Genomic DNA, 13843 nt, shown 5'->3' with positions numbered 1-13843 from the left:
TTGGCTTGGGGATAGCGTGTGGTAAGTTACATATAGATTTATAGAAATAGCCAGCCACTTACTTAGGGAAATACTTTCAAAACTTGTTGAAGTTTAATGAACTGTTTTACTATTGATATACAAAGTAAGTTGTTTTTGCATTAAAGGCCAGCTTTATATACTGGGGTGTTTCTGTCTGCCTTACCCCCATTCAATAATTTCCTTTTATTTTTGTTTTGATTTTATTTTTTGTTTTCATTTTTTGTAACATAATCTCTATATAATTTAATTGTTCATGGTCATAATTTTTTAAAGCCTTTTAAAGGTCAGCATATCTTATAGAGTTATACTCATTAAGCTATGCTAGGCCTAAAACATTCAAAACTAATATTATTAAACATATTTTATATATAATGTTTGGGTAAAATAAGTGAGATTTTTAACATATAAAGTGACCGTGAAACAGTAAAGTAAATTAAACAAGAAAGTGTTTTTTTTTACCCAGAGGTTTCACAGTTTCTTTTGTAATTTTTTTTGTCTTCATGCTAAAATCACATGTGGCCAATTGTTTGATGTAAGTTGTCTAAATATTCTGAATCAATTTTATTTGATGAGCACAGAGAAGCTGAAATAAACATACTGTAGCATTTTTTTTTAGATAATCAGGAAGAACTGTTAAATATAATCAGTGGGAGGTATATTAGAAAGGACAGTTTGTATTGAATTCAGAATTTAAAGTGGGTGTTAAACTAGATATTTGTGGCAAAAATTAAGGAATTATTACAACAGAAAGTGGTAGTTATGTAATGAAAAATAGTTATATAAAAAAAATAAACTATACAATAAAAGAACTTTTCTTACAATAGCAGAAAGATAAGAAGAGGATGGAGAAGTGCAGGGCTTCTGTGCAACAGAAAATTTCAGTTTTAAGTAATTTAGGAAAATAACGTTTATGAAGAAATTATAATTAGAAAGATACAAATATTAATTGGATATTAATATAAAATATGGGGTTGTTTTAATGGTAAGCCTGTATATTTCTCTGGATAGGGAAATAGGCATTTATGGTTTTAATAATATACAGTGTTCAAAGTTAAGTAAAAAAAAACATGGCACAGGGATAGAAGAAAATTATGATCTAGGTACTTTAAGAAAGATTATTACAAACATTCAGGGTAGCTACAAAATTATACTTTTAAATAGTTACTGTTAAGTTGTGTATTAATTATGTAGTTGATATTACAACATACTTGATAGATAGTTATATTTGTATAGTAGAGCATTTCTGGGTTTATCTAAGGTCATCTAGAATTTTTAGATATTTAAGGGAGTTAGAAGATAGCATTGTGTTGATTGTATGTTTATATTCTGAGGTTTTTACTCACACACTGTTCTTGCTGTTTTCTCTTTTTTTGTCTTGTTTACAGGAGGGGAGTTAATATTACCTATAATAACGGAAGATTCCTTAGATACCCCTCCCATTGCTACCCGATCCCCTTTTGTACCTCCTCCCCCCACCTACCGAACTGTCCTCACACTGGACACCACCAAAGATTCCTTGAGTGTTCCTTCCAACTTGAGGCCACCATGCCCTTCTGAGCAAGAGGATAGTGATTGCGAGGAGGGGATAGAGGTCTCTGGTTATGCTTCAGGGGAGGTATTTGAATCAAGTTTCCCTCCTACTGATGATGAGGACTTCTATACCAGTTTTCCATTGGTAACTGATAGAACCTTACTATCTAGACCAGATAGTGCAGCACGGAGACCTCCAGGATCTCGGCCAAATACAAGGACAGGAGGTTCAACCTCCTCTCCTTATGACCTTCTCACCTCCACCACATCCCCAGACCTTGTCCGGAATATCCCTGCCGGCAAAATGAATAACAGGGAGCCCGCCAAACCCAATATAGACCATTATCCCCATATTCCTACGTCCTTCCAGCTAGATAAGCTGAACAAACAGAGGTTTCCATCTATAACTTCATCCCCTAATTTCCAAAATTTCCCTACAGCAAATCCTACAGGCTCAGGGGAGAAAGGGTCCCCAGGAGCAGTGGAAGTTATCAGGGAGTCCAGCAGCACAACAGGAATGGTTGTGGGAATCGTGGCAGCAGCTGCTCTTTGCATCCTCATTCTCCTCTACGCAATGTACAAGTACAGGAACAGGGATGAAGGGTCCTACCAGGTGGACCAAACCCGGAACTACATCAGCAACTCAGCACAGAGTAATGGTGCTGTGGTTAAAGAAAAGACAGCACCTGCCACTAAAACAGCTGGTAAGAGTAAGAAAAATAAGGACAAGGAGTATTATGTGTGAAACTATAATATGGACTCTCCCAAATGTGGGAGTATGGTTGGGCAACATCTAACCAGCCATTTAATGGAGATACCAGACTGACCCCATGCTGTGACCAATCATTGACTAAGCAAAAGTGACTAAGCCCCAGGTCAACAGTTGACTGTCACCTTAATCAACTATTCAAATGCTTAAACAACTGCCAACTGTTAAAACCCAATTACGGGTTATCCAGACATTAACCTTTGGTCAGCCATTTGAATGTCAAAATAAGTCAACCTACTGTACTGTATCTACAGTAAGCAAGGAAGCATTCATGGACAAATCTGCTGTTATTCAAAATCATCTGGCAGTGGATGAACACTAACCAGTCTTTTACTATTTGACCATGATCTGACCATCTGTTGAAACAATCCTGTGTCCAGTCTCTCAACCAAACTTTTTATTTCAACCTTAAACAGGAAATTAACCTCTTGCTCATTCATGTTCATTTCTTCCTCTTCCTGTTTTGAGGAAAAACAAGCCAAGATTCACTGAGCTTTTAGTTTGGCAACTCCTGAAAATAAAAAATAAATAAAAGACCCAAAAACTTGGTTCCTGTCAAAGTATTGAAGTACTGAGAAAGGGAATGTAGTATGCAGATCTCCTTCCATGGACAAACATGCTGAAATTAGAAGAGATGGTCAATAATAATCAACTATAATCCTTTAACAACGTGGAGCCATTGAGGGGAGAGGATGGTAGTGTGTTAAGAAAGCCACTTTTTGAGACAAAGACTCAATTCAAAAAATTGAAAGAGGGCTATAAGGACTGGCTTTGGTTATGCTCTCCCCTCCCTTATCCTCATTGCCCCTCAATTCCTCTATGCCCTCCTAAAGATCAAGGTTATTTCTATTCTGGTTTGTGTGGTGTTGTCTTGGTTTTTTGAAAGCTAAGCCGTGCGTTTGACTTATTCGTGGACTCAATCTACTGCCCCACACCCTACAAGAAATTAAAATCCATTTTATCACCCCAGGATTTCTCCACACACCCCTTGAAATAAAATGGACTTGTAATAAGGGGTTTGAGCTACTGGGGAAAAAAGAGTATCAGAATATCAATAAAGCAAATGTTACGGCCTTGTATATGAGTGTTGAAATTGTTCATGGAGAGGTATAATCTTATAATAAGAAAGGTATATATTCTTCAGTTATCCTCTCACAATTCCCTACATTTAATTTAATTTTGGTATTCTTAATAATACAGTATATTACACATTATTATGGTTATACAAATTGTAGACTAAATATAGCCCAGTCAAAAAAACAATCCCAAATTTGTATTACTCACCAAGGTGTGTATTAGTGAAAAGAAGATCTTACATTTACCTACCGAACATCATACATATTGCACATGGGTTATAAAATTCTGAAATCTCTCAGTGGGAGACAGAGCCATGCACTCTGTCCAACAAATAACTGTATACGTCTGTTCATGCCATTTTATTGTCCTTAAAGGGAAACTGTCATCAACTTTATGTTGCCCATAAAGTCTGTGATTTAAAAGTTAAAAGTAAATGGTTGCCGAGAACCAACATCAGAATCATTGCAGACTGGGCCTGGAAAAGAGTCCCGGCCACCTGAGAAGAGTCATGGTTATTCATAAATTCCTGCTCTTCCTGCCCACTTGCTGATGATCGACAGTCTTCTACCTAGTTTTCCCCCTTTCTCTCTAGGAGAGAACTGCCAATCATAAGCAGATGGGTGAGAGTGCAGGAGATTCTGAAGTATATTTGACTCTTTTCAAGGTCTGTGTTGCAATGATTATGATGCTGGTTCTCAGCAAACTCTTACTTTTAGCTCATGAGTGACACACTGCTGAAATCAGCATTTCTGTCACTATTTTATGCTGCCCTCAATGAGGTCAGCATAAAGTTGATATCAGGTTCCATTTAAGCATAAAAGAAGAAATTATACCGCAAAATAACATACTGCATAAAACAACACAAGAAGCAAAAATATGCATTTGTATACGTATATTGTTTCATTTTAATGGCAGCAGGATCCAACTGTATACTCTTCTTGTTGCCTCCTTTTTTACTTAGGAGATATTTTTTCATTGAAAAAGATTTCTTCCTTAGTGCTTTAGAAATAATGGGGGACGATTTATCAAACTGGTGTAAAGTAGAACTGGCTTAGTTGCCCATAGCAACCAATCAGATCCCACCTTTCATTTCCCAAAGGAGCTGTGAAAAATGAAAGGTGGAATCTGATGGGTTGCTGTGGGAAACTAAGCCAGTTCTACTTTGCACCAGTCTGATAAATTTTCCCTAACGTGCTTAAATAAATAGGCGTGAAAAACAGAAGTAGAACCATTGCATCAGCGCTGTCAGCAGGAATTAGTGAAGAAATAAAAGTAACGTTCGTCACCATCCAGTAAACTTCATTGATTCCTGCTGACAGCGCCGATCCAACGGTTCTACTTCTGTTTTTCAAGCTGCAGCAGTCCAAGACCTCCGTTGGCTGGTCGGATAATAAACAGCAAGGCGATCTACAGCTGTTGTGCTTACCAGATACTGTTGTGAGTAGTCACAACTATTACACCAATTTATTCATATATCTAGATGACACAGCACATGAGGGACTGCCTCCTGTTCCTATTTTTTCTTACCAATGTGCTTAAAAGCTTAATCAGTAAAAAGCATACCAAAACTTTCACAATGTCTTCCACTTCAAGATTTCTGAACATTTTCGAAAATGAGGTTCTAAAGTATATGGCTACTTGGGCTATATTGTTTATAACCCAAAATTAAAGGGGCTCTGCAGTTTTTTTAAAGTGATGATCTATCCTCTGGCAGTAGTGCCACGGCCTTATCGCTGTTTACCGCAGGCCCAGTGATGTCATGACTAGTATCAATGCCCTGGGCGGGGCTAAGCTCTGTTCACTTGAATGGAGCTTAGCCCCGCCCAGGCCATTGATACTAGTCATGACGTCCCTGGGCCTGCGGTAAACAGCGAGAAGGCTGCGGTGCTACTGCCAGTGCTGCTGCCTTCTCAAACAGCTGATCGACGGGGGTCCCAGGTGTCGGACCACCGCCGATCAGATGCTGCAGAAACTGCAGAACCCCTTTAATTAAAATAGTCTACTAAGCTAAATCACTGCAGAAAAAAATATAAAAATGGTCTGCTAACTGCAAATAAACACATGACTAAAGGTCTACAGATCCACCTTTGAAGCAACTTTAAGAAACATATTAAAGGAGTATTCTAGCTTTTAAATACAGATTATCTATCCTCCAGTAACCCCCATTGATCAGCTGTTTTCATCAATCGCTGGCACCAAAAACAAAACTGTGGACGAGGCGAAAAAACACATGGCTCCTTCCACGAAGCTGCAGTATGTCATCATGGTCAATACCCAATGTATGGAGCCTTTTGCTTCCGACTCTGTCCGCTCTATGGTTTCTGGCAGCTGCTGCAAACAGCTGATAAGTGGGGATGCCAGGTGTCGTACCGACACCTATCTGTATTGATGACCTATCCCCGGGATACCCCTTTAATTCACAAACTGCAGTGGCTAACATTAGACTAGATTGGCATATACTTGGCCAGGGCATATCCTTGGTGTACACATTTGAAACTGTCCACCAGTGTCATAACTTGGAGATTTTTATAAAAAACAAAACATATACCATGCCGACTTATTTGGTATAAAGTTGGACATATACTTTAGGAGATTTCCCTGGAATATACACTAAGGGGGCATTCATTAACGCCAGAGTTTTCCATGCCAGTCTTAAGTCCCTCTGCACCGCTGGAGGAAGCGCCAAAGTTATGTAGAGGCACAGGCCTCTACATAAGTTTGGCGATTCCTCCTGCGAGCCATGTGACAAACCTAAATCTACACCAGCTCCCTTGCTGGCATAGATTGAAGACATTTTCCACACCAAAAACTGGCATGGAAAATGATAAATGATAAGAGAAGGTTGATGCCCTCACCCTAAAGGAGCCATGCAAATGCGAAAAGTGTATACAAGTGTTCTGTACATACAGTAGAATTCATAGTATAATCTGCATGGCAAGCATGGTGAGGGAGGAGAATTGCAGACTAAATAACACATAATTTTTGTAAGAGAAAATAATATACCTACAAGAAAACAGAATACATTGACTTCTTGGTCTTTTATTTCAGCTAAGGATATATTCACACATGGCAAGTTTCTTCCTGCAACTGTCTCATTCATCTGAAAAGGGCTTGCGAAAAATCAATGTGCAAAAACAACCTCGTTGAGATGGATGCGACAGAGTTTCAGTTGCAGAAATTTGCAATGTATGACTACACCCTAACTGTTCTATGTCTATTTTTCTACAACACTCAGGTGGATAAAGGAAGTAATCCAAATAAGGATAATAAAACACTGCAATTCATGTAGTTCTCAAGGACATGTATTCCATCCTAACCAAATGCTTGGTTCTGCAATCGATCTGAAAGCTTCCAAAGCACAGTTTACGAGTACATCGAAACAGTTCTTCTTTTAAGGTGCACTTTAAAATTGTATTTAAAATTAAACAGATTACACATGACTATGGAAATGTTGTGTATCTTTAACAAAAATGAGATGTGTTTTGAAGCTGGAAATCAGAAGAACTATTATCTCTTCCTTTTAAAGAATGAAAAAGAAGGCCAGCACAGAGGTGGGCTAATATTACTAAAATACAACTTTACCTTGTTTCTAAGGGTTTATTCACATGTAGCAGATTTGTTGCAGACATTTTTGTGATTGTATCATCCACCAGAAAGGGGTTTACAGAAATCCATGTGCTTGCCACAGTGAACCCACTGTGCCACGCGACAAACTTCCTCTAAGGGTGTTGTCTAAGTGGACCCCCTTGTTCTTCACAGTACCCCTGATGGTGGGGATAGGTTTTCCCAAGGGTAACACCAGGTTGCTATGTCTTAAGGCAGTGACACGTGCAGGCCCATAATGGGGTACTACAGGGAACAGGTGGAAGGAAAGCTGTGTCCAGGGCTAGAAGTAAACCATGGGGCGGATTCCAGGAAGGAAATTGTCTGTGAAGACAGTGCCCAGAAACGTGGCGGTGAATGGGAATACACCAGCAGCTCATCCCTCCGCTACCTGCCCCACAATGCAGCCAGACGCAGACAATGAGGGAGGTGGCCAGGGAGGACAGTGTACACACAAGCACAGAGCTGTGGACCGTGGTGGTGAGTAGAGGAACATAGATGGTCAGCAACCGCTGTTACAGTACCCCCCCCCCCACCCCCCACTTCTTGATAAGACAAGAATTTATTTATCAAAGATGGAGCATGGATGTTTTGCTTTGGCTTCCAAGACCTCCCCTCAGGACTAAAGCCTTTCCAGTCCACAAGATTAGAATTGTTTGCCATTCTTCTTGATGTCCAGGATTTCTTTGACTTCAAATATATTGTCAGAATCTTCAGACACCGGAGCCAGAGTAGATAGAAAAAAGTAGAGAAGCAAACTACAGGTTGCAGCAAGGATACATGGAAGAAATTAGGAATCTGCAGAGAGAGATGCAGAGGTAACTTATAGGCAACTTGATTGATCTTCTTCAATACTTCAAAGGGCCCCGGGAATCTAGGGGAAAATTTGAAACGTGGAACCTTTAGTCAGGTATTTTTAGAGGAGAGTCATACCGTATCTCCTGAGAAGAACTGAGGAAGTCTTCTTCTCTTGTCTGCATATATTTTCAAATGAGTCACCGCTTTGTTAATGCAGTTTTTCATCTGATGCCATATCTTCAAGAAATCCCTGAAAGACGAATGCGGAGCTAGTGACCCCAAACACGTGAGAACAGGAAGAGGGGTACAAGGATATTGTCTATAAACAACAAAGAATGGAGAGGATCCAGTAAACTCAATAGAATTATTATTATAGGAGAACTGTGCCCATGGTAACAAGTGTACCCAGTTGTCGTGCTAGGCTGAAAAAATTTCAGAGATAGCTCTCTAAAATCTAATTGACCCTCTCTACCTGCCTGTTGGTATGGGGATGATATCCGGAAGAGAAGTCTAATTTAATTTTGAGCAGCTGGCAAAGAGCTCTCCAGAGCTTGCAGGTAAACTAGACTCCACGATCATAAACTATGTGCAAAGGTGGCCCATGTAAATGGAATAGGTACTCTACAAACAATTTAGCAATCTTTATGGCCGAGGGCCATCCAGATAGAGAGACGAAGTTAGAAATCTAGGAGAATCGGTCGACAACCACCCAAATAGATGTAATCTGGCAGAGGGTGGAAGTTTGGTGACAAAATCCATAGCGATGTGCCACAGGGCATCAGGAGCAGGAAAAAGTAAAAACCGCTCAAGTAGTTTGGCACTGGAGATTTTATTCTGAACACAGTGCAGGCAGACACGTAATCACGCACATCTTTTGGAAGTGTGGGCCACCAGTTGTGGCGTGATAAAAGTTCTAAAATCTTGACCGACCAGGTTGGAGTCATGCCCTCAGGCTAGTATGCTTCTCCTTTTGGCAGGTGGTACGAAGGTACTCCTGGGAGGAATGTCCGTGACCTGGACAGGAACCATGGTGATCCGGCTAGAGGGCTTGACAATACATTAGGGTACCTCTTGCTGATCCAAGTAATCAATCGACCGAGAAAGAGCATCCGTTTAGATTTTTTTGTCAGCAGGGCGGAAGTGTATTTCAAAATTAAAAGGAGAAAAGAAGGATTTCAACAAATAACGCCACTCCTCCAGGGCCATTTTAATGGCCAAAATTTCTATGTCTCCTATATAGTAGTTATTTTCAGCATGAAAGAAGAACTTGGAGAATAACCAGCAATGGAACATCTTGCCTTTCGATTTTTTTTTTTTACAAGACTGCACCAGCGTCTATGGAGGAAACATTCACCTCCATGAAGAACTCTCTGGATATGTCAGGTGAAGAATAGGAGCAGATGCAAATATTTTTTTTTAATTGGATACAGGAAGCTTCAGCCACTGTGTATCACAAGTCCACCACTGTGTATCACAAAGACCATGTTGGCGGGGCAACTTCAATGCTGCAATTCTCTGTATCCATCTGCAAACCAGTATAATAGATGTTTTACCCTAGGAATGGTAGAGATGATTTCTCAAAGATGCACTTCTCAACCCTGGCATATAAATGATTCCCCCTTAATCACTGTAAAACTAACTGCACAGGCTTTCGGTGAGAAATCATATCTAGGAAAATGATCAGAATATTGTCCAGGTACACTATTACGCAGACATACAGTAGAGCAGATCCTGGTAGATGTAGTTAACAAACTCCTGGAATACCACGGGAGCATTGCACAGACCGAGGAGCATGACAAGATACTCGTTGTGACCATCATGGATGTTAAAAGCGGTCTACCATTCATCTCCCTCTCGAATGCAAATAAGGTTGTACGGGCAGGTATAATTTTCTAAAGAACTTAGCTCCCCGGTTCCTGTCAAAGAGTTCAGAAATTAATGGTAGAAGGTATTGATTGTTGACTGTGACCTATTCATACCTCGATAGTTGATACAAGGCCGTAAGAAACCATCTTTTTTCTGTAAAAAGAACCCGGCAGTGGCTGGCAATGGAGATTTCTGGATAAACCCCCACTCGAGATTCTCCTTGATGTACTCTGGCATTGCTTGAGTCTCAGGGAGCGAGAGTCGTTAGACTCAAACACGAGGGAGAGTGACACCAGGTAAAAGGTCAATCGGACTATCATAAGAATGGTGAGGAGGCAGGGTCTCGGCCTCCTTCTTGTTGTAGAAATCTGCGAAGCTTGCATACTGTGGAGGAAGCCCAGGCAGGCCTTCGGGTACTGGAGGCAAGGAACCAGGTTGCATTTCCGATAAGCAGGTGGACCAACAGTAGGGTCCCCAACATAGGTTGTGACCAGAGTGCCAGTCCAGGACTGGAGTGTGCTGATGCAGCCAGGGAAGAACAAGGATGACAGGGTACACAGAAGCAGGCAGCACATAGTAGGAGATAATCTCTGAAAGCAGAACCCCTATTTTCAATCTAAGGGGCATAGTGACAAAGAGCACAGGTTCGTGAAATGGCATTTACTGAAGCCACTGACAGAGGCCTTTCCAGGTGCATGGTAGGGAGCTGGTACTGATGGACCAAAGCCTGCTGAATGAAGTTACCAGCTGACCTCGAGTCCAAGAATGCAGGCACAGACATTAACTTCCTCGTGAGACAGAAGCACTGGAAATGAAAGTTTTTGAGAGGACTTCTCCTTGTCTAGGACCACCTCTCCTACTGGTCCTACACATTGGCTTTTTCTGGCTTCTGTGGATAATTATGCACAAAGTGGTCCTACACAGTATAGGCACAGGTTCTCTGCTTTGCGGCGTTGACATTCCTGATCAGAGAATAGGAGGCAACTCTACTTTGATGGGCTCTTCAGACAGGGTGGAAAGCAAAGGAATGACCAGCCTCTGGAAGGATGGAGCCAGACTAGATGGTCTCCTGACGCGTACAAGCTCCATGGAACGTTCCCTGAATCACAAATGAATTCTTGTGGCCAAGGTGATTAGATCATTCAGAGTGGACGGATGATCATGACTAGCCAATTCATCCTTAATCTGGTCAGAAAGGCCCTCCCAGAATATGTCCAGTTGAGCCTCATTGTTCCATGGAAGTTCTGTAGCCAGGGTATGGAACTGGATGGCATACTGACCCACAGTCAGACATATATGTAGCAGGGCTGAAGCAGCGAAGGACATGCTGCTAGGCTCTTAAAAGACCAACCGGGAGGTAGCCAAGATAGAGTGCAGGTTAGTGGTCTCTGAACCTCCATATTCCCAAACAGGATTTGTCCAAGCAAGGGCCTCATCAGACAGCGGGGACACAATGAAGGGGACTTTGGACTGCTCAGTAGGAAACTTCTGCCAGTGCAACTCGAAGTGGATCAAGGGAGGCGGCCAGGGAGGACAGTGCTCGCATGGAGCAGTGGACAGTGGTGGTGAGTAGGGGAACATCTGCGGTCAGCAACCGCTGTTACAGGATATTTAGTTGCAATAATTTCTGAAACAAATCTGCCACCTGTGAATATACATTACGCTAATATGACAGGGTATTATTTTATCAGTTTGTTTCTTTCAGGGTACGCCACACAGTCAGGTTTCTGCATGCAGGTTTGGAAACCGATATCAGGAGTGGATCATAAAAGGAGAGAAAATGTTAAGGACTTCTCCTCTTATTTGAATTCTCTCCTGGTTTATGCTTCCTAAACTGCATTCAGAAACCTGACCATAAGGCTGTACCCTAAGGTGTTGTCTTTAAATATAAGGCCTTTTTAGCACCATGTGTGTTGACTACATTAGGTGAGGGGGGAAAAAAAGGGTCAAAGAAGAGCCCAGACACGACAGGGGCGCCATTCACCCAGAGGAAATGAAATAGAGTGAGGAAAGAGTCCAATCAGAATGAATACAGGCCCTTATAATGTGACGCTATCCGTATTGAATAGGAAAATTGGTGTATTAGAAATAGTGTATGAGAGTGCAATCAGTGTATGCCAGCATAAAAATTAAGTAATAGGATCTAACAATCAGTACATACCAGCATATAACACCATATGAAGAAATATCTGAATATTTAAAAACATAAATAAAGGTAAGTATACGTATGAGTAACTCACTTCACAAGGGGAGATAGTCTATGGGAAAAGCTCAAGACACCCATAGGCTAAACTCCCCCGCCAGGATCGCTTGTAGAATCACACGAAGAACCTCAGTCACCACGGAGGGTACTTCAGGAAAATTCCCTTCCTCAGGAGAAATTAGTATAAATAAACCATAAAAGCATATGTCGACTATATTACCAGGATATGCTTAGATAGCAAACATGCATAATGTATGGTAATCATAGGCCCACTGTATGACAAAATGTCTTTTTATTTTTTTTACAGCTGAACATCTAGAAAATGTTACTGTGGTAAAGAATAACACAAATGCTACACTACATAATACCAGAAAAATATACACGACTCACAAAAAGTTTGGGATATTTGACTTGTGGGTGAAATTCCAGAATAAACCTAAAATGCACTCTAACCTTTACAGGTGAACTTAATATGACCTTCTTTATACTTTTGAATGCATGTGTCCAACTGTACTTTTTGCACAACTTGCTGTTCTCTAACAAGGAGCTTAATGGCAAAATTCACAACAGGTGTTTGATCCATCAATTGCCCAATAAATTTCCTGGATCAATAAGAATTGGTATTTAAACATTCCTCCTTATCATGGTGTTCACATTTTGACATCATGAGACCAAGACAACACCTAACAATTGATCAACAGTACCCCGCCATTGTGAGGCTTCAAGCAGGATGTTCTCAGACGGAAGTGGCCACTGAGCTTGGAGTGTCACAGAGGTACAGAGAGACTTGAAGAGTCACAGAAAGGCATAGAAGTGGACGTCCTTTGGCCACATCCCACACTGATGACCGCTTCATTGTGAACAATGCCCTGCGGAACCAAATGATGAATGCCACACAACTCCAGGCACATTTAAGGGAGGTGAGAGGCACCCAAGTGTCATGTCAGACCATTTGAAACCGTTTAAATCAGTGTGGTCTGCATGCTAGATAACCTGCAATGGTACCTGACCACACCACCAGGCACAGGCATCACTGTCTTGCATGGGACAGGGAGCATCTACACTGGACGATGGACCAGTGGGCCTCAGTGCTGTTCTCTGATGAAAGTTGATTTATGCTGAGCAGAAATAATGGCCGCCAACGATGATGTAGACGTCAAGGAGAGCGCTATGCATCAGTCAGATGAGCGTTTAGTGGTGGTAGTGGTGTTACAGTGCGGGCAGGTGCGTCTAGTCAATACACAACTGCCTTTCACTCTGTGAATGGTACAATGACAAGCCCATACTACTTGAATAGTACAATTAATCCAGTCATTGTGCCTTTGCATGAACAACACAAGCCTAATTTCCTCTTCATGGACGACAATGTGCCAGCTCATCGAAGTCGCATCATTAGGGAATGGCTGCTGGAGACTGAGGTTACCTCAAATAGAGTGGCCTGCACTTTCTCCACACCTGAATCCCAATGAAAACGTATGGGATCAGCGGAATTGCTGTTTAGAGGCTCATAACTCTGTACCCCAGAATCTCAATGACCTGAGGGCTACGGACTTGTTAACAGTATGAGATGTCGTTGTCTAGCTTTAATTCGTGCTCAAGGTCACATGACAAGTTTTTGAGACAATTACATTTTTGTGGGGGTATACCTACCACTGTTGTTGGCTTTTGTTTCAATAAATTGTTTGAGATGAGGAAATCACCATTGCATGCTTCTACTTAAAGGGTTTCTACCACTTCATTTTCACATAATTAGCTTTCAGACACTAGCGATCCGCTAGTGTCTGCTCTCCCAAACAATCCTAATATAACTGTTTATTGTCCTGCCGTTTCGCTAAAAATCGAACTTATATAGATATGCTAATGAGCCTCTAGGTGCTATGGGGGCGTAATTAGCACCTAGAGGCTCGGTCTACCTTCACAAAATGCTGCCGCCCAGCGCGTCCCTCCAGCCCGCCCATCTCCTCCGTAATGCGATC

The 13843-nt window shown here is 41.4% G+C and overlaps 1 protein-coding gene across 2 annotated transcripts in view; it reads left to right on the top strand.

Annotated features, from left to right (window-relative positions):
- Nucleotides 1-3055, top strand: part of NRXN2 (neurexin 2) — a 586635-nt gene extending 583580 nt beyond the window's left edge. The window contains exon 16 of one of the 2 annotated variants that reach the window (XM_040409373.1): nt 1992-3055. In XM_040409373.1, the coding sequence (XP_040265307.1) occupies nt 1992-2296 (305 nt within the window). In that variant the 3' untranslated portion in view covers nt 2297-3055. Of the gene's footprint in view, nt 1-1406 lie in introns of both variants that reach the window. The other variant, XM_040409374.1, reaches the window with a different exon arrangement.
- The last annotated feature ends 10788 nt before the right edge of the window (nt 3056-13843 follow it).

The sequence above is a fragment of the Bufo bufo genome, chromosome 10 (assembly GCF_905171765.1).
Source record: "Bufo bufo chromosome 10, aBufBuf1.1, whole genome shotgun sequence".
NCBI lineage: Eukaryota > Metazoa > Chordata > Amphibia > Anura > Bufonidae > Bufo > Bufo bufo.
This window is presented reverse-complemented; position numbering and strand designations above follow the sequence as displayed.